This window comes from Tachysurus fulvidraco, chromosome 16 (genome assembly GCF_022655615.1).
Source record: "Tachysurus fulvidraco isolate hzauxx_2018 chromosome 16, HZAU_PFXX_2.0, whole genome shotgun sequence".
In the NCBI taxonomy this organism is placed as follows: Eukaryota; Metazoa; Chordata; class Actinopteri; order Siluriformes; family Bagridae; genus Tachysurus; species Tachysurus fulvidraco.
The window spans coordinates 11721411-11740137 of record NC_062533.1 but is presented as its reverse complement, the minus strand read 5'-3'; the positions used below and the strand labels follow the sequence as shown (position 1 = coordinate 11740137).

General features: G+C 37.8%; 1 protein-coding gene across 2 annotated transcripts in view; it reads right to left on the bottom strand.

Annotated features, from left to right (window-relative positions):
* The window catches only part of mdga2a (MAM domain containing glycosylphosphatidylinositol anchor 2a), a 185014-nt gene extending 177347 nt beyond the window's left edge, over positions 1-7667 (bottom strand). For both annotated transcript variants that reach the window (XM_027166342.2, XM_027166343.2), the window contains exon 1: positions 6627-7667. In XM_027166342.2, the coding sequence (XP_027022143.1) occupies positions 6627-6711 (85 nt within the window). In that variant the 5' untranslated portion in view covers positions 6712-7667. The remainder of the gene's footprint in view (positions 1-6626) is intronic.
* Between the last annotated feature and the right edge of the window lie 11060 nt (positions 7668-18727).

The following is an 18727-nucleotide window of genomic DNA, read 5'->3' as shown; positions in this document are numbered from 1 at the left end:
CTTAAAGTACAATAGCTAAAACTTTTTAATGACATTGTAGTTTTGCTTGATCCATTCTGACTCATAGAATAGCTCATGTATTAACACAAAAGTTGGGCTTTGGAATGTAATCTAATTAAAATTGGCTAATTAAATAACTGCTCTCTGGCCAAGCTTGCACTGGAGTATCACAGGTTTTTTTTTTAATTTCCTGTTCTGCTCTTAGTATATGTTCTGTCAGTTATGAAGCACTGTGTAGTACTAGATGGGCTGTGTGTGTGTGTGTGTGTGTGTGTGTGTGTGTGTGTGTGTGTGTGTGTGTGTGTGTGTGTTCCCTTCTTCATGTTTTCATCTTTGTTCTAACAAAAAAAGGCGTGATGTCAAATCATACGCATGAATGTGTTTGTGATTTTAGTGTTGTAACTTACCTGGAAGCCAAAATATTCCCTTATATCGTAAACGATACAGTTACACCAATACTGTATAGGTCAGTGTTTCTTTTTGTGAGTGTGAATCACTTTTAAGTAAACAATGTTTTGCAACCAGCACCCCACCCACCTCTAATGTTAGATGGATAAACATGAATAACAACTTCAATGTTTTAGACTACTGACTCAGTGGGATGGATGGCCTTGGAGAGAGGAGGTGAGGCAGTCCAGCCATGGCTGAGTGGGGCTGAAGAAAAGATGCAAATTATTGCATCAAAGTATCTGTCTTTGGCTCTGCACTTGTTTTTGACATGATATCGCTCCATGTCTAATCAGCAGTCCCAGCCGTTAATTAGGTATATCGTGTTGCAGGTAGGTGGTGCTATTGTGCAAGTACTGTATACACTTGTTCAAAAAAAAAAGGTTTCCTGCAACCCCCCTGCTACTGCTTGGACCCCCAGGTTAAGAACCACTGGTATAAACTTTAATAATTAATAAAGCAATAAAATAAACTAATAGCTAAGTGATATAAAATGAAAAATGTTAATAGATTTAGTCATTTAATGAAACTGTATATTAAATAACTGCTGCTCATCATAGAGTCAAGAGCTAGTTCCTTTTTCTACACTGCACACATTTTACAAAGCCGGATGACACACGTGTGTTAAAATGCATTATTAACATGAAATGTAAATGTATATTACCAACTGAAAATGTCGGAAATTGCACAATGATTCATTGAAATCCACAGAGTTGCTAACAGCAACAAGGCACGATTATAAACCTGCCAACTATAAACAAGTAGCTATATAATTATCACTTCTGTATATTATCTACAATTATCTACAAAGTTTGTAATGTTAATAACCAGCCAAGAATTTTGTTTATACATTCAACTAGCATGCTATTTACATGTTGGAGCTGAGCTAACAAATTGTTTAGCATTTTTCCCTCCTGTATTAACCAACACACATACATGGACATACAAGGAAAAACAGAGAGAGCAAATCAATTGCAACCATAAAGATCCTGAAGCACTGGGCCAGAAAAGTGTGGCTGAGGCATTTGAAGCTGTGTGCTAGTGCTTTCACTGTAGGTTCTAAGTGCCAGGGTTCTACACTCCAGTACTGCAGTCCTTCAGAATAATTTGATCAGATACATTAGGTAAAAAAAGCAGACTCATAGCTTTTAGCCACACTGTGAGAGTGTAAAGAGCTGATAACTGTTTAGGTGAAGCAAAGAATGCATTAAATGAACACCTAATTTTATGCTGTCTTGAGTGATTAAAAAATTATATAAAGAACATTGTGAACGTCCTGCCACTCTTTAAACGATAATACATTGAAACTGCTTTTCTAAAACTTATCTGAAATTGAAAAATCCCATTGCTAGCATCTTCAAATGAAATGAAACGATTCTCTAGTAAATACTTCCCCACCAGAGCTATTCACAGGTAACAAAGCCTGTTTCAAGCAAAAAAAAATCTTTTTGTGGCTTCAAATTATGTCATTTGTCGATTCCAGTCCAAACTCATCAGTGTTAGTGATTGAAAATCTGCCTAAAAGGCCTCAATTGGGACAGCAAGGCCAGAATGACTTGGTTAAAACACATGCGCGCACGCGCACACACACACACACACACACACACACACACACACACACACACACACACACACACACACACACAAATTTACAAATGAATGTTGCAAGAGCAGTCAGGCTTTGGATAGGACTGTAAACAGGAAAGACAATCATGCATGTAATGCCATATTAAATCAGCTAGGGGCTGCAATCTAGCTGTATTCACTTGTTATTCTGTGTGATTTCAGTGCTGTGACCCACAAGAAAGAGCAAAGTGACAGAGCAGAGGGGCAACAGCATAAACTAATGACAGAGAGGAACCAGGTGGAGGAGTTAAAAAATTCTATTTTACCATTAACGCTATTCCCATCAACGCTATTTCTCTATTACTACACTACTGTACGAGTTTGATTTCTTGCCAACGCTGTCCAATGGTAAAGAAGCCAACAAAGTGCTGCATTAATAGTCACAGTACATATACAGGCAGACGCGCTCCTAATATCCACACTCATTATACACATATTTTGTGGCAATAGTGGTAATCCAGGACAGTCCACTGGAATACATTAATGTTGTTTATACAGTGGTATTTTAGAATATTTATAACTGAACATACTTCACTAGCTGGCGAGGAGAAGCTCAAGCTTATGTAGCTCACTGTTCTGTTTATTGGGAGCTGAAAACATGATTTTAACACAAAGCAGCTAAGCAATTAGCAGTGTTATTAGTCTCACATGGGTGCCAAACGCCACTCCCTGTATGTGTTTAGCACTCCAACTCCAAATACCAGTATCTGTACATACATTTTCACTTCTTTACAGTTTTGTTGTGTTGTTTCTCCATTTTGTTTTCTCCAATTATACATACTGCTATGCTGATGATTCAACTGGTCATTTATATATATATATATATATATATATATATATATATATATATATATATATATATATATATATATGTTTGCATAAACCAAACCAAACACAAAGCACATATTTGCATGTTAATGACTGTCAATCACTCAAATCAGTAGGCGGGCAATTTGCATTTGGTGACAGCACAAAACTTCGTAAAAGGTTAACCTCACAAAGCAGAAAGAACAAAATGAATACTAAACTGACATAAATGAAGAATTTCTAAGAGGCAGAAGTGGGAGTATTTATGACTCATGTCTATGAGAATAATAAATGATTATATAGCAGCATAGACACCTGAAAAGGCCCAAATACAGAGAGTACAAGAGTCTTATCCTGTGCTGTCTTGGTAAAGCAGGGCGCTATGCTCAGTGGTGAAGGACATTGCGGCAACACTAGGGGAAATTAGTTCAAGTTTAAGACTAATATGTCAGTCAGTGAAAAGGTTAAAAGCCGAAAATAAAAGGTTTGCTATGTAAATTAAAGGGATAGGTCAATTGCTCCCATTTATGCCAGAAGCCTTTGCTTTACAGAGAGACGTGATGAGGCGAAGACTGACAGTAAGCACGTCCTCACTACGGTCTTCGTTTAAGGATGGAGGAGGAATGGAGGAATGTGCTGTGATGTATTCAGGCATGCAGCACACTAGAGAGTATATGGCTCATTGTAGGTTGAGACAGTCTGCATCAGTCACTTACCTCTCAATGAAATATGCCAGTAGCGAGCAATCCAAGCATAGACAAAACTTGGACATTTACAAGAATGGCACAGTATCTTTTTTGACAACTGAATTAGTGCTGGCTCAGGATGGAAAAAAAGATGGAATGGAAACTGATTTATAAGCTAGCTTTCATCCTTTGGGAAGAAAAGAAAAATCATACTGATCTCTAAATAATAATTAATTCCTAAGGTCCACATGTGCTAACTCCTCCAGTAATATCCTTTGTACCCTTTTGCACCTCTTTGGCTTACAGCTACCATATGCAACATTTTGTCTATGTTTTTTTTAGATATATTTTTAAATGACTAGTTTGACTATTATACTGAAATAAACAGGTAATTAGTCTACTGCATTAAAATGCAGTAACTCCTTTGCAAATTGAGATACAGATGATCATTTGAGATTTACATTAGTTATGCATCTTCTTATGCATATTTCTACAACACTAAATAGCAAAATTATGATATGAATATTGTAGTGAATTTATAGGATTTGCATCTCTTTCTTGTACAGATGCCAATTTGCAGATTAATCCATTCGTATCTAGCTTGATTGATGTGGCACAAGGTATATGCTCCTAAACCTCACCTCCACACCTAATCCAGCTTGCACACTTGTTTTTTTATGCACCAGCCCTTGATATTTTCTCATGAATTTAGTTGGTCTGTTCTAAAATATAAACAACATAGTCACATAATTGAAAGCACCTCAACCCTGACCAGGCAGCACTGCATGTCCATAGTAATGAATGTGATCTTTCTTCATCCTTTGGGGTGAACAGTCACTCACACCTGCATGAAAGTTAAAAAAACAGAGCAGCTAATGTTTTTTCAGTCTACAACAGCCCAGGTTTGATGGGCCTGTGCCCAATGTGCCCTCAGATTTCTGTTCTTGGCTGTGAGGAAAGTGGATATGGTCTTCTGCTGTTGTAGCCCATCCAACTCAAGCTTTAACGTGCTGTCCGTTCTTAGATGTTTTTAATTTTATCATGGTTATAAAGAGTGGTTATTTAAGTAAGCCCTTGAATCAGCTCTATCTAGTCTGGTCATTCACTCAACAAGGTGCCACTTCATGTATCTGCCATATGTTTGGCTGATTGGATAATTACGTACCTATAAATCAGTGGAAAATTCTGAGTAGCACATTGAATTTATCAAAGTGCTGTAACCTGTAGATATCATACTGTACATTGTGCAATGTTGTGGTGGAACAATCCCAAAACCCCTTCAAAAGCCGTTTAATAGGAAAGTATGCATCTTCAAGTTTAAAAAAAATTGCACCATTCGGTGGACAATGCTTTTCATGTATTTGTGCATTGATTTGTGCTTTTCATTAAAACTGAGTTCAAAACAACATGGTATATTTAATCTTGCTCATGTGCAATGTGACATCTGTAGCTAACCACTGGTTGCTTGGGTTTTTACAGATTACTACATTAAGATAACAAACAGATAAATTAACTATTCTTAACAACCTAATATTCTGGACTTCAAAAATAAGCTAATTGCAAATTAAGAAGCTGGTGTTACATAAAAGTTACAACAGTAACTTTGGATTTTACCCAACATGCTCAGTGATAGACAGAGACTTGAGAGTTTTGGTCTAAAGTAGACTATTGCTCTCTAGGTTGAATAAGTCATAAGGAACTGGAAAAGAATAATGAAGAACATATTTGGTCAAAATACTACTAAGCTTTACTCAACAATGAATGAACATCTGCGCTCCAATTTGGTGCAGTTCTAGTCTATTAAGTAAGCTAATACAACCATTTTCTGATAATTAATAGGCAATAATTATAATACCTATAGAACACTGGCTCTTTGGACCAATGAACTGAGTTAAATTAAATTTTATCAGTGGTTCCCATACCTCAGGCTCATTTAAATGAATTGCTTCTGCTCATAAGCGGCACACCTTGGCTATAATGAATAGGCTACTCAGTTTTCACACAGCCTCCTGTTACAATGGCTCCACCATTGGTGTAATGGACATCTTGCATGCTTTCACTTATGATTGATAACTGACTCATTATGGCTTACCAGTCAAAACCCATTTACCAGTCATCCAAGTTAATCCTGTCTATATTAACTCTAATAGTGATAACCGCTAAAATTCTGTTTTGTTCATATGGTTTTGTTTTTTCAGTAGTTGCAACATAACTAAAATCCATCTCACATGGGCAATATGTTTTCCTGCTATTGCTTAGGTTTAAAATCTCCTCCCATGGTTCAGCAGAAGAGCTGATGCTTCAACGAAGCGTTCTGCAACACGTGAATTGATATGGTAAAAACGTTGAATCGATCTGTTGCTATTCCTAGCATTTCGACGTGTGACCTATCATCTGACCAGATCTGCCATGATTTCCATTTGCTGCCCCAAGCAACAGCAGCTTGGAGCAAACGGTGCTTAGATGTTTTCCCCTGTGACATTTGCACAGTGCCCATTATGATTCATAGCGATGCAAGACTCACTCAGCTCTCCCTGTGAGAACTCACACTAGCAGAATGACACTAGTTGCATTATCTGTGCACTACAGAAGAGGGGGCAGTCCGCGTTTCAGAGATGGCCACTACTTCTGAATTTTCACTTTGCCTCTACACTACTACTGAACACACCTATTAACGGGCCACTGTTCAGGCTTTAATACACTGTTTGTTTGGGGTTTTTTTTTAAAATCATATCTCAATTTTCATGCCAGAATGCATGATGCTGAAACAGGTTAAATGTACTGATGGAGCCAATACTTTATTTATGGCCTGTATTGACGAAACGGTCAATAAAGCACGCGTAATGAACGTTCATTACCTACAGTAACAGATTGCATGCATCATTATGTTATTTATCATTTAAGATTTTAATCGCGTCGGTGACCCGGTGTTCCAGTGTGAATCAGCTCTCCTAAAAAAAACAGATATCAACTATAGCTTTAAAGCATCAGGAAGACGTAATATCCAAATTATTTATGTTTAGCATTTCTCCAAGGTCACGATCGAGCCGATCGACTTACCGTACACTCCCTCAGAGGAAATGCCGTCCAGGATCAGCGTAATAAGCCCCAAAATGCTGATAATCCCATCCATTTTTAGTTGCATCTCCGCATATCTAGTCGACACCAGAGAAAGTGTTTCCTGATGGAGATGAGCTCGTAAAGAAAGACAGGAATCACACAGGAACCTTAGAGAGATCACGCGCCGATTGATTTGCGCTCTGAACACGGAGACGGGTTTAATAAACAGCGCGCACTGATTACGGCGCCAGGTTTCCGCTTGGTCTCCAAACGAGTCCAGAAATCAATCGGTCCGATTTTTAGCTCATGTGACCCAAACCGAACCTCACACAAACGTATGCAGCCATATGTAGCAGCGTTAGGATGTCGAGGCTAGCTCAGATCTGTTGTGATGCCAGTTGATGACAAGCTGTACGAGTAACCTAGTTCAGCGTCGAATAACGGCGGAACGCATCTGCTTTACAAACAGTAGCGTCGTGATCCTAATCACAGCTCGGCGGCAGATCGCCGATCACGGACCTGTGAATGCAATTCCGTGCGTCAGTGTGTTATTCCTTGGCCAGCACGCAGCCGCGGTGTCTATCTGTCCGTCTGCTTGCCTGCAGCTCGCCCTCTCGCCGATCACCGGTGGACTCACAACGCCGAAGTTGTCCTCTGCTCCTTCTTTCACGCAATCTCACATCCAGAGAGCGACTTTCCTCCGGCTGGAATGACGGAGACGGTTCAGCCCGTGACGCGACAGAAAGGCGCGTGCACCGCAAATGTATTTTTTTCGACGGCGTGTGTTACGGCACAAACGAATGGGGGAGATAAAAGTCCTTTTATCCGTTCCTAGCAACAGAAGCATCCGCTTCACGACGCGGCGGGGATTCTGATCGCGCGGATCGCCAATCCGTCACATTGCGCAAGACGGTGCGCTATGGAAACGGAGTGGCGACGCACGCGGCCGCGCTTTTTTTCTCGTTACGTCAACGAGAGCGCGCGCATGACATTCGCGGCTCTCATCAGTATGGAAGACTACGCACACACACACGCACACGCGGAAGGAACCATGAGAAATGTAGCATGGACACGAAGGGGTGAAAACTGAAGCAGTGCATCATCAGTAAAACCTGAAAAACCAAATCGCAGAAGGTTTCCTCTCCTCATTGTCTCATAATACAGACAGAATACAATAAAACGCATTCAGAACACGTCGCACACGTTATTACAACATCCACTGAGCGACTAAACACACAGAACAGGACTAAGGTGGAAAAGAAGATATCTATATTTCTGATATTATATATAATTGGCATGGAATCATTGTTCCAGGACACATTGGACTGTTCAAAACAGTGTACTGAAATATTTTAATATACATAACAAGAAAGTCTATAGTTCTAAAAATATTATATAATAATTTTCCTGCAAATTCCTGCTTTCTCTCGTGATACATACAGTAAATACTGTTTATTTAGCTCTTATTAAAAATGAGTTATGGTTTACTCTCAGATTACCAATAGTTACCAATACCTCATTCGGATAGGTTAATAAGTATTACCAATTTGAGCTAATGGGTATAACAGCGCCCCCCTTCGACGGTTGTGCATTTTCCTATGAGAAAGTACTAATATAACCAAAATATTTGTATTATTATTATTATTATTATTATTATTATTATTATTATTATTATTATTATTATTATTATTATTATTACTTGTAGTTTATGAAGTAGTTTATAAATTAACACTCACCAATACTCACAAGGGGCATAATTCTCTCTCTCTCTGTCTCTCTCTCTCTCTCTCTCTCTCTCTCTCTCTCTCTCTCTCTCTCTCTCTCTCTCTCTCTCTATCTATCTATCTATCTATCTATCTCTTTCTCTCTCGCTCTCAATATAACATGCTCATGTTATATGTAATATATGGTAAATGTGCACGTGTGCACTTGACAGTGTAGGCTATTGAGCTAGTTTAAGAATTAAATGCCCATCTGTCTTTTGCTGATCATTCGCTCTTTGTTTGTCTTTTACAGTGATCCATCCTATATAGACAGAAGCAGCTCTGCATGCAGGAGGATCAGATTTAAAGCTCCATCTGTCTAACACAGATTATCTTCTTCTTCAATTTCCTTTCCTGTGCTCTCATTCCATCAAAGAGCTATGTAGCAGGCACACCGTATATCCATTTATCCTTTTATTATTATATGTCACAGGTGTACAAGTGATACATTAATTTTGATCATATGAAATGATAAGTTATTTACACAAAGCCCCACGCAGGAAGACTTTATTGTGCTTAGGTCACAAGGTATTATATTTAATGAGGCAATGTAATAATTAAAAAAAAAATGACTAGCTTTAATTGTAAGGTGCCCATGTGACTAATTCCATAGAAGAGGTCTTGCTGTGTTTGAATGTCGGAGGCATTTTCTAAGCTGTCAATGCTAAAATAATGAGCATTAGCCCGCCTCGTTTTCACTGGTAAGCTTCCTGTTCCTCTATGTCTACTGTCGACATCACTGCACAAATGTGGCATTTGAGGAGAATGATTACTTTGAACTTCTATCTGTACAACAAGAGAGTCTTTGTTCACTCTCACCAGGGAGTTGTTCAAATTGGAATGACACAGCCCTGAAACACAACCTCAAAGCACTCTATGCAATTACCTTTTCTCCTCAGGAATACCGGTGAGTGTTTTTATATGGATGGTACAACAAAGAAAAGCACTGGAAAAGGCTACAAAGGGGTCAGTGCTTTACTTGTTTCAAACAATTACAGATCATTTGTAATGAGTTCACTGGCCAAACACATTTATTTCAGAGAAAAGTAGGGCAGCCACTAAGATGTGCAGGCTGAGTGAGTGTGTGTGCTCACCTTTATGAAGAAGTCACTTACACTGGTATCTAATCACACACATGTGCACGCAGAAAAGGTACGACTAACTAGTTTGAAGCCAATGGTTCCTACATGCTTCCCTACTGAGGTACTGTCATTATAAAACATAGTAGATGTTAAGAAGCTAGGAAATGTTCGCTCAGACATTTTCCATTTCCAAGATAGAGGTCTTTTAACATTTTAACTAAATCCCAAATTCACGCCTAGGGCTTTACTGGCAATATTCTAATGTTACTAAGGTGAAAATAGGCACAGCACTACATTACAATGAAGGGATATGGCCCATGGCTGTAAATATGACAGCTAAAGAAAAGTAGTTGGTTGGGAAAATGTGTCTTGTCCAAGTTCTAATCTGTTTCATGAAGAAACTGTAAATGAATCAGTGAACTGTGGAATGAGGTGATAGATTTTAATCAACTTAACAGGACCTAGGAGATTTTCTTATTTTTATATTTTTATATATGTGTGGGGTAAAGCAAAAAACATACACTGGCTTTAACTTTGCCGTGATTGAATAGCACTTCCAAACAATCAATATACAGTACATGACTTTGATCAATAAAGCACGAAATCAGTTCACTTATCAGAAGTAGAGTGAGACTCAGCAACCTGTACCTTTTTGACTTTGCCATAAATTGCATTTAAGACACAATATGAGGTGGTGGAATGATATCCAAATAGCTCATCACTCCTGACATTTGAATTCTCAAACATCTCATCACTTAGAAAAGAAATACAGAGCTTTCAATTAGAATGCATATTACACCCTACAGCTGATATTTAGGTTTGAATGGCTGTTTGTTGTGTGACACGGAGAGGAAAGATTTTCAGTCTTAAATATTTGTGCCCCTAAATGACGAAACATACAGAGCGGTTTGAAGAAATAAACTGCCAGTGTGACGGTCTGCAAAAAACTATCAGACGTTTTAATAATGTTGAAATGCCAGAATAAAAACATCAGTAACAAGAAATTTAGTCAACAAAACAGATATGACTGAAGTAATCAGCGGTTATTTCTCCACCGGTGTAGGAGCAGACAGAAATCAGTCGAGCGAAGAGACAACAAAGAAGCTCATGTTTAAATGCCATGAGTGTCTTTTACCTCAGGTGATAGGGCTGATATGGATGATGCTGATTATCACAGATAACTCCTGTCCCATTTGCAACGTGGAGAATTTGGCAGTAATGTAGTTTATAGCTTATAAATGTAGACTGACTGTACTTAAAATCATAGAATTAGAAAAATCATAAAATCCTAGAACCTCCGGGTAAATTACAGTACATGCAAAAGAGAAAACTAATTCAATGTAAGATAAAAATGAACAAACTGGGAGGTTGAAGAGGAAATATGTTGTCTAGTTTTTTTTTCCAATCCTCAGCTTCAGTTACAGTGATCCTGTGTCTCGGATTCATGTTGTTGGTTGACAGGAATGGAATCACATGTAGTGTGATTGTGTTATAGAGTTGGTTAGTTGGTGAGATGTTGTTGGTAGTGGACATGGTGGTTAGTTGGTGGGTTGTTATTGGTTGTCATGGTGGTCAGTTGGTGGGTTGTTGTTGGTTGCCATGGTGGTTAGTTGGTGGGTTGTTGTTTGTAATGGTGGTTAGTTGGTGATGATGGGGGTGGTTGCTGTTGTTGTTGGCTGTCATGGTGGTTAGTTGTTGTTGGTGGTGGTGATGATGGTTAGTTAGTGGGTTGTTTTTGGTGGTGGACATGATGTTTAGTTGGTGGGTTTTTGTTGGTTGTCATAGTGATTAGTTGGTGGGTTGTTGTTGTTGTTGGTTGTCATGGTGGTCAGTTGGTGGTAGTGGTGGTTAGTTAGTGGGGGTAGTTATTTGGGATACTTCACCATTTTATGTACACTGCAAAAATCACTGTACTTGAACATTCAAGTTTAGCAGTTTCTGAAATACTCAAACCAATATCCATCCCAATGTCAAAGTCACTGAGATGACATTTCTGATGATTGATGTGAAGGTAATTTGACCTCTATGTGCATGTCTTTATGCACTGCAATGCTGCCACATGATTGAGACATGAGATAATTGCATAAATGTGCAGCTATACCAGTGTTTCCTAATAGAGCAGTTGGTGAGTGTATGGGAGAGAAATCTGAATATGTCAGAAAATAAAAATGTAACCCATCTTTTAAAGTATGCTGAGAATGTGTCATTAAAATAAACATTTTAGAATAGTACATGTGCTTTACTCTGACATTCAGTAAGAAATAATTTGCTGTATTCTATTCAGCTCTTAGCAGTATTCTAGCTCCTTTATTGTGCATTTTAATTTCTTTGACTCAAATCACCTGCTGCATTTTTGTACCTCTCTGTAAGTCAAGCATGATTTAAAACTTGTGTGAACGATTCAAGTTCATTTGTGTTGTAATATCTTTTTCTTACCTTAGATGTTGTGTTATGATTCTACGTACATGAATAAGTTCAGACACCACCACCACCACCACCACCACCACCACCACACACAAGAAGAAAAAACTTCCTAAACCAAAAAAGAATGCAATGAAGTATGAATTTAAGCAACACTCCTGAAATATAATCATGAAGAAAAGTTTGTTCTATGCCAATGCATAGGAAATGTTACTTTTAACCAAAATTTGCATAAATGTCTTTTTTATGAGTAGCACAAATTATAGCAGGACCACAGATTAGATTCGCATAGCAGATTTGGTTAGATTCACATAAAAGTAAGTTATACCCAGAGAAACATGGTTCATAATGTTTGCAGTATGGTTAAAATAAGGTAAAGATAAGTATATAGCCTCTGTAGGTAATATTGAGAGTCCAATTGAATTAAACCTAATTTTATTCTAAACTTTATGGTTTTAATATTGCACACCAATCCAATTTGTATTCAATCTCAAAGTGCATACGAGCGGTAGTCATTCATGGCCCTTGAGCAACAGGGCAGCTCTGTACTCACAAATGCATCCACTAATAATATAGCAAGATGTTGAAATGGATGTTAAGATGAAATTGAAGATTAAAATATTCCAAGCACCAATCTTCCTTAGAATATGCTTTGCAAGTAAAGGGGTAAGGAATGTACTTGTTTTCCATAACCTGGAAAAGGCATTTGTGCAAAGGAGATGTTGATATCTTAATACAGGGGATTTTCTCATATGAATGATTATTGTGTTATTGATCAAAGAGAAGGAATGATATTTTTACTCTCCAGCATTCTTACTCCTCAAGGTACTCAAAGAATACATAATTCAGCACCCAAATAGAAAGGTTTTAGCAAGGCATGCACATATTTCTACAGAAATATCAAATTGCAGTTTTTAACATTATTATTTTAAGATTTCTTTCGAATTGGCATATATGTTTCCATACAATCAGACCATCCAAAGATGTCTAAAACCTTGCTTTGCTCAAATTGTGTTATTAGTTAAAAGATTTAAAACAAATATAAGCCTAATAAAATTATGTACTTCATGTGGTGTGTTTGGGGTCATTATCAAATTGGAATACTGCCCTGTAGCCCAGTCTCCAAAGGGAGGGGATCATGCTCTGCTTCAGTATGTCACAGTACATGTTGCCATTCTTGGTTCCCACAATGAACTGTAGCTCCACAGTGCCTGTAGCGCTCATGCAGTCCCAGACCATGTCACTCTGTCTTTGTACTATTCACCTGGTTGCCGCCACACACGCTTGACACCATCTGAACCAAGTAAGTTTATCTTGGTCTCATCAGACCACAGGACATGGTTCCAGAAATCCATGTCCTTAGTCTGCTTGTCTTCAGCAAACTGTTTGCAGGCTTTCTTGTGCATCATCTTTAGAAGAGGCTTCCTATTGGGACGACAGCCATGCAGATCAATTTTGATGCAGTGTGCGGTGTATGGTCTGAGCACTGACCGGCTGAACCCCACCTCTTCATATTCCTCAAACACAACCTCTGGATATGACGCTGACCACGTGCACTCAACTTCTTTGGTCCGCCATGATGAGCCATTCTGAGTTTCAGGATCAGTTTCAGAATCTTGGCGATCTTCTTATGGTCTGCTCCATCTTTATGTAGAGCAACAATTCTTTTTTTCAGATCCTTAGAGAGTTCTTTGCCATGAGGTGCCATGTTGAACTTCCAGTGACCAGTATGAGCGAGTGAGAGTGATAACACCAAATTTAACACACCTGCTCCACAGTCACACCTGAGACCTTGTAACACTAACGAGTCACATGACACCAGGGAGAGAAAATGGCTCATTTGGCCCAATTTGGACATTTTCACTTAGGGGTGTACTCACTTTTGTGACCAGCGGTTTAAACATTAATGATTGTGTGTTGAGTTATTTTGAGGGGACAGCAAATTTACAATGTAATATAAGCCATACACTCAATACTTTACACTGTACTTACTGTATTTTTACAAAGCTCGTCAGCTGAGTTCAGAGCATCTTGCTGAGACTAGGGGTTTTAGTTTCTCCCGTGTTTAGGCCTCATCCACTTTTGGTTACATTTACATTTACAGCATTTAGCAGACACTCTTATCCAGAGTGACTTACATTGTCTTATTTCAGTTTATACACCTGAGCAATTGAGGGTTAAGGGCCCTGGTCAGGGGCCCTGCAGTGGCAACTTCGTGGACCTGGGATTCAAACCAATGACCTTCCAATTAGTAGTCAAACACCTTAACCACTGAGCTACCACATCCCAAATTTGCATATAGATTAAGATATTTGGAAAACTAAACATATTCAGAATGTGTTACTCTACTAAGCTGCCAGCTGCCTTTGTCAAAATGCCTATGATACATTTACATTTACATTACATAAGTACATAAGTGCTTAAATCTCTAGCATTGAATACATTAATGCTGGCGCACTTGGTTACATACTTAAGATACCATGAGTTTAAAACATTTGTTCAAAGTTACAATGAAAAAGTGTCAAAGGTTTTTTTTTGTTTTTGTTTTTTAATGTGAAAGATAAGGAAAGAAGTGGTAGTTGAAGTGTTTCCTGAGTAAGTAGGTCTTCAACCGCCTCTTGAAAATAGCCAGTGACTCAGCTGTCTGGACCTCTAGGGGAAGTTCATTCCACCACCTTGGTGCCAGAACAGAGAAGAGTCTTGTAGTATACTTGCTCTTACCCTGAGAGATGGTGGAACCAGTCGAGCAGTGCTGGTAGATCTGAGGTTGCGGGGTGCAGTGCGAGGAATGATGAGGGCTTTGAGGTAAGAGGGAGCTGGTACATTTTTGGCTTTGTAGGCCAGCATCAGTGTTTTGAATCTGATGCGTGCAGCTACCGGAAGCCAGTGGAGGGATCGCAGCAGCGAGGTGGTGAGTGAGAACTTTGGCAGGTTGAAAACAAGCCGGGCAGCTGCATTTTGGATCATTTGCAGAGGACGGATTGCGTTCATAGGTAGACCTGCCAGCAGTGCATTGCAGTAATCCAGTCTAGAAATGACAAGAGACTGAACAAGTACCTGAGCAGTCTGTGTGGACAAAAATGGCCGAATCCTTCTAATGTTGTAGAGAAGAAACCGACATGAGCGAGTCACATTAGCAACATGAGAGGAAAAGGACAGTTGATTGTCCATGGTTACCCCAAGGTTGCGAGCTGTGGCTGAAGGGGAGATCAGATCGCTGTGCAAGGATATAGCAAGATCATGACCTGGGGATGAATCACCTGGGATGAACAGCAGTTCAGTTTTGCTAGGCTTGAGCTTTAACTGATGAGCAGTCATCCATGATGAAATTGATACTCTTAGATAATATTTTATTTATTATTTTATTTCTAAAATAAGAAAGAATATTTTCACATTTTATATAAATATTTAAGATTTAAGTGCCCCACCAAATCCTATACACACCCACATCATGGTGAATCATCATGGTTAAACTTACCTCAGGAACACTTGAGGAACACAACATGATGTGGAAATACATCCCGAATGGTCTATACAGTAGATCTATTTATATAAATATCTAATATTCTATTAATGATGTCTTAACTGCTTTAGAGATCAAGTTCATACATTCTCTATTTTTTAGTGATTAATTCTTAACCTCTGGTTCTACACACAGAACATTATTTTATATTACTGTGTGACCTTGAAACAAGTTCTAGGTGTCTACTGCTAAATTTTGAGGTCTTGTTTTGTTTGCTTTAGCTCTGTGAGAAGGGCAAAGATAACCGAGTGGAGGTTGTTTTGCTCTAACTTTGAAACTTCAGCTCATGACTACTCCTTTTTGTTTATTTTCCATTTCTTTCTTTTTCCTCTTACCTTGTGTGAGAGTACCTGTATATACTGGAAACGGTCTGTGAGGTCATTAAATTAGAGAAATTCTGATTGAACATTGTGTGAGTGTTAACATGTGTTCTGTCTTGTAGAAGAACAAATTTCTGATCCAATGTCACCTGAGCAAATTTTCAACATGTTCATAATAAACTAATAACTACTTGGTCAATTTTTTTACTTTTCAATCAAAATAGTTCTAAAGGGTAACATTATAGCATTCAGGGTTTTTCTGCCCTTGCTAAATGATGCTTTTTCCATTTTCTCAACTAAAGCTGCAGTCAGAACGCTCTCTCTCTCTCTCTCTCTCTCTCTCTCTCTCTCTCTCTCTCTCTCTCTCTCTCTCTCTCTCTCTCTCTCTGTATAAACAGTATATATATAAATATTTAAATATTTAAATATTTGTTTAACTTGTGGAAGTGAGTTTCGACTGTGTACCGTTTAAACAGTAAAGACAAGGCCAGACTTACATGAACTTTCAAAAAACATGCCTACTATAAGAGAATGGAGAGAAGAGAGGAGGACTGAACTGAACATTTTTTATTCATGACAACAACTGTATCAACACCTATATTTTCACATAGCAGAAGACAGCTTGTAAAGTTGTATAGTTTAGCAAACTAATACTGTCTGAAAATAGTCATTCTTGTTGGTTAATGCTTTTAATGACCTTTTTTTTTTCGTTTAAAGTTGTCACTAGATTGTTTAACTTTTGGTCAGCTTCGTGGATGATGTCTTGGCACCTAATCGCAAGCCGGCATCGTAAACCTGCTTATGGCAGCCATTTTCTTCTTGTTGAATAGAAGTACAACACACTTGGAAGAAATTCACTCAGAATTTGTACTTTATAGCAAATACATAAAATCACTTATATGGCACATTTTTTTTTTGTCTTTTTCCGGATCAAATATAGGAGCTTAACATTTTTTGAAGCACTCAATGTTGAGGAAACAACTATGGAATCATGTTTTGAGTTCCATTTCTAAAACAAATACAAAGACAAGTCTAACAATACTTGGTTAATTGGTTGGACTTGACTAACTGAAACAGTGGAAATGATTATATAACTTATAAGTGTGGCCAAAGAAGTTGGTTGCTCCCTGTCAGCTGTGTCTAAAATTTGGTGCAAGTATAAACTGAAAGGCAAACGTTTATTTAAACATTATTCCACCATAATCCATGGTGGAAATTGAAAAAAATGGTCCATGATAAGGCTCCATTCTGCAAAGCTGATCTGTCAACTGCTAATCGAGAAGGTTGAAACCAGATTGATGAGGAATATTGTTTTTCATTAGTGAAGTCTATGCCTCAAAGAATTCAGGCAGACATAAAACCAGATGAGGAGCAACAATGTACTAATTGTATTTTTTTTTTTTTAGCTGAGAATACCATATATTTTAAAAGTAAGTGATTTTGTGAAGGCGTTTCATGAAGCCAAAATGTTATTGTACAAAAAAGTGAATTAATTCCAAGTGTGTTGATTCCATATTTTTTGCTAGGGGTTGTACTTGTCTGTGTATGTGCCAAGTCTGTGATCGTGGAGTTACAGTAACTGTGTGTTAATGCAGCAGGTAAATTGTTTAAATTTCCTGTCAGACTTTATTGATTTTACTAAATATATTTCATTCGAGAATTACTGATTGATATTCAAAAGTGGGCCATAAGCTGTTTTTGCGTGAGAAAAAAACATGTTGGTATTTTTTGTTTGTTTTTTTAGTTCTATTCATTCTTTGCCTGTGTATCGAACAGACATCAACACACATTAGTTTAGAATGTTTCTGTTTCATTTCACATGGAGTCATTCTGAGATTATAACATTTTTTATTTTTAAAGAATACTTGGCAATTAAATGAGACTCTTAAGATTGTGTGACTCTTGTTTTTCAATATAACTTTATATAGAGAAATGTTGATTCTGACCCATTTGCCAGTATGGTGAAGTGCAGGTTGTTGAAGAGGTGTAATGACTGATCCAGCCAGTGCCAAGATCATGATCGAAGGAACAGGTGTCTTGGAGGACCAAGATGTACCTAAAGCCTGTGCCTTGCTAATGTGTCTACTATATGCACTTAATCTCAGCTACCCAAAACATCCGAAGGACACATTTTTGAAGTATTTTAAAAGCTAATCCTGGAACTAGATGATCTGAAATCTAGAGAAATAATAATGTCTAAATAATAAATAAACTGCTGTCAATAGATTAAACACATACATAGCAGAGCAGTTTTCTTGTTCTGTAACTTACTTCAATTGTAGTCATGTCAGTAAGTTCTTAGTGTAATAGATATCTCGGACTAAAACTAATGAGGTCATGCTGTAAATCTTATGTCTATTTGTGTTAACGTCCTGTATGTTCGAAACAATTCTGACATGCAATAATTTGACTTCATGGTGATTTGGAGGGTGCATAATAAGCTGTATTGTGTTGTACTCAGATGTTTATGTACCCTCACTGATAGAAATTACATTACATAGCAGTACATAGAGGTACAGTATATAAGTTTAATTATATTACATTATGCTAAATAGAAAAGGATTAATAGAAGTGGGGCCAAAAAATTCTCTGGCAAAGGAATGTAGACCATTTGTGAAGTGTCTTTTTTTTTTTATTATTTAACAGATTTTCATTTTTGATGCCTTAGGACAACTTTCATGCCAATAAGCAATATTTGTCTATATTTAAATCTCCCGAACACATTTTTTTTGATTATTGTGATAGTGTTAAGCCAGGTAATTTAATGAGAAACAGGCACAGTGGGTGTGTTTATTTTGTTCACTGATTGGTATAGAATGGTTCATGGTTGGAGAAAACCTTTTGCACAGTTTTGTATTAAATCTGTTGGATCAGTTGGCAAAACTGGAATGTCTTTGTGTGATTTATTGTGACTCTTAAGTCAAACTACTTGATAAAATTATTGTAACAGTTTGCATGGATATGCTTGAGTAGGATGTTAAAGAAGGAGTTA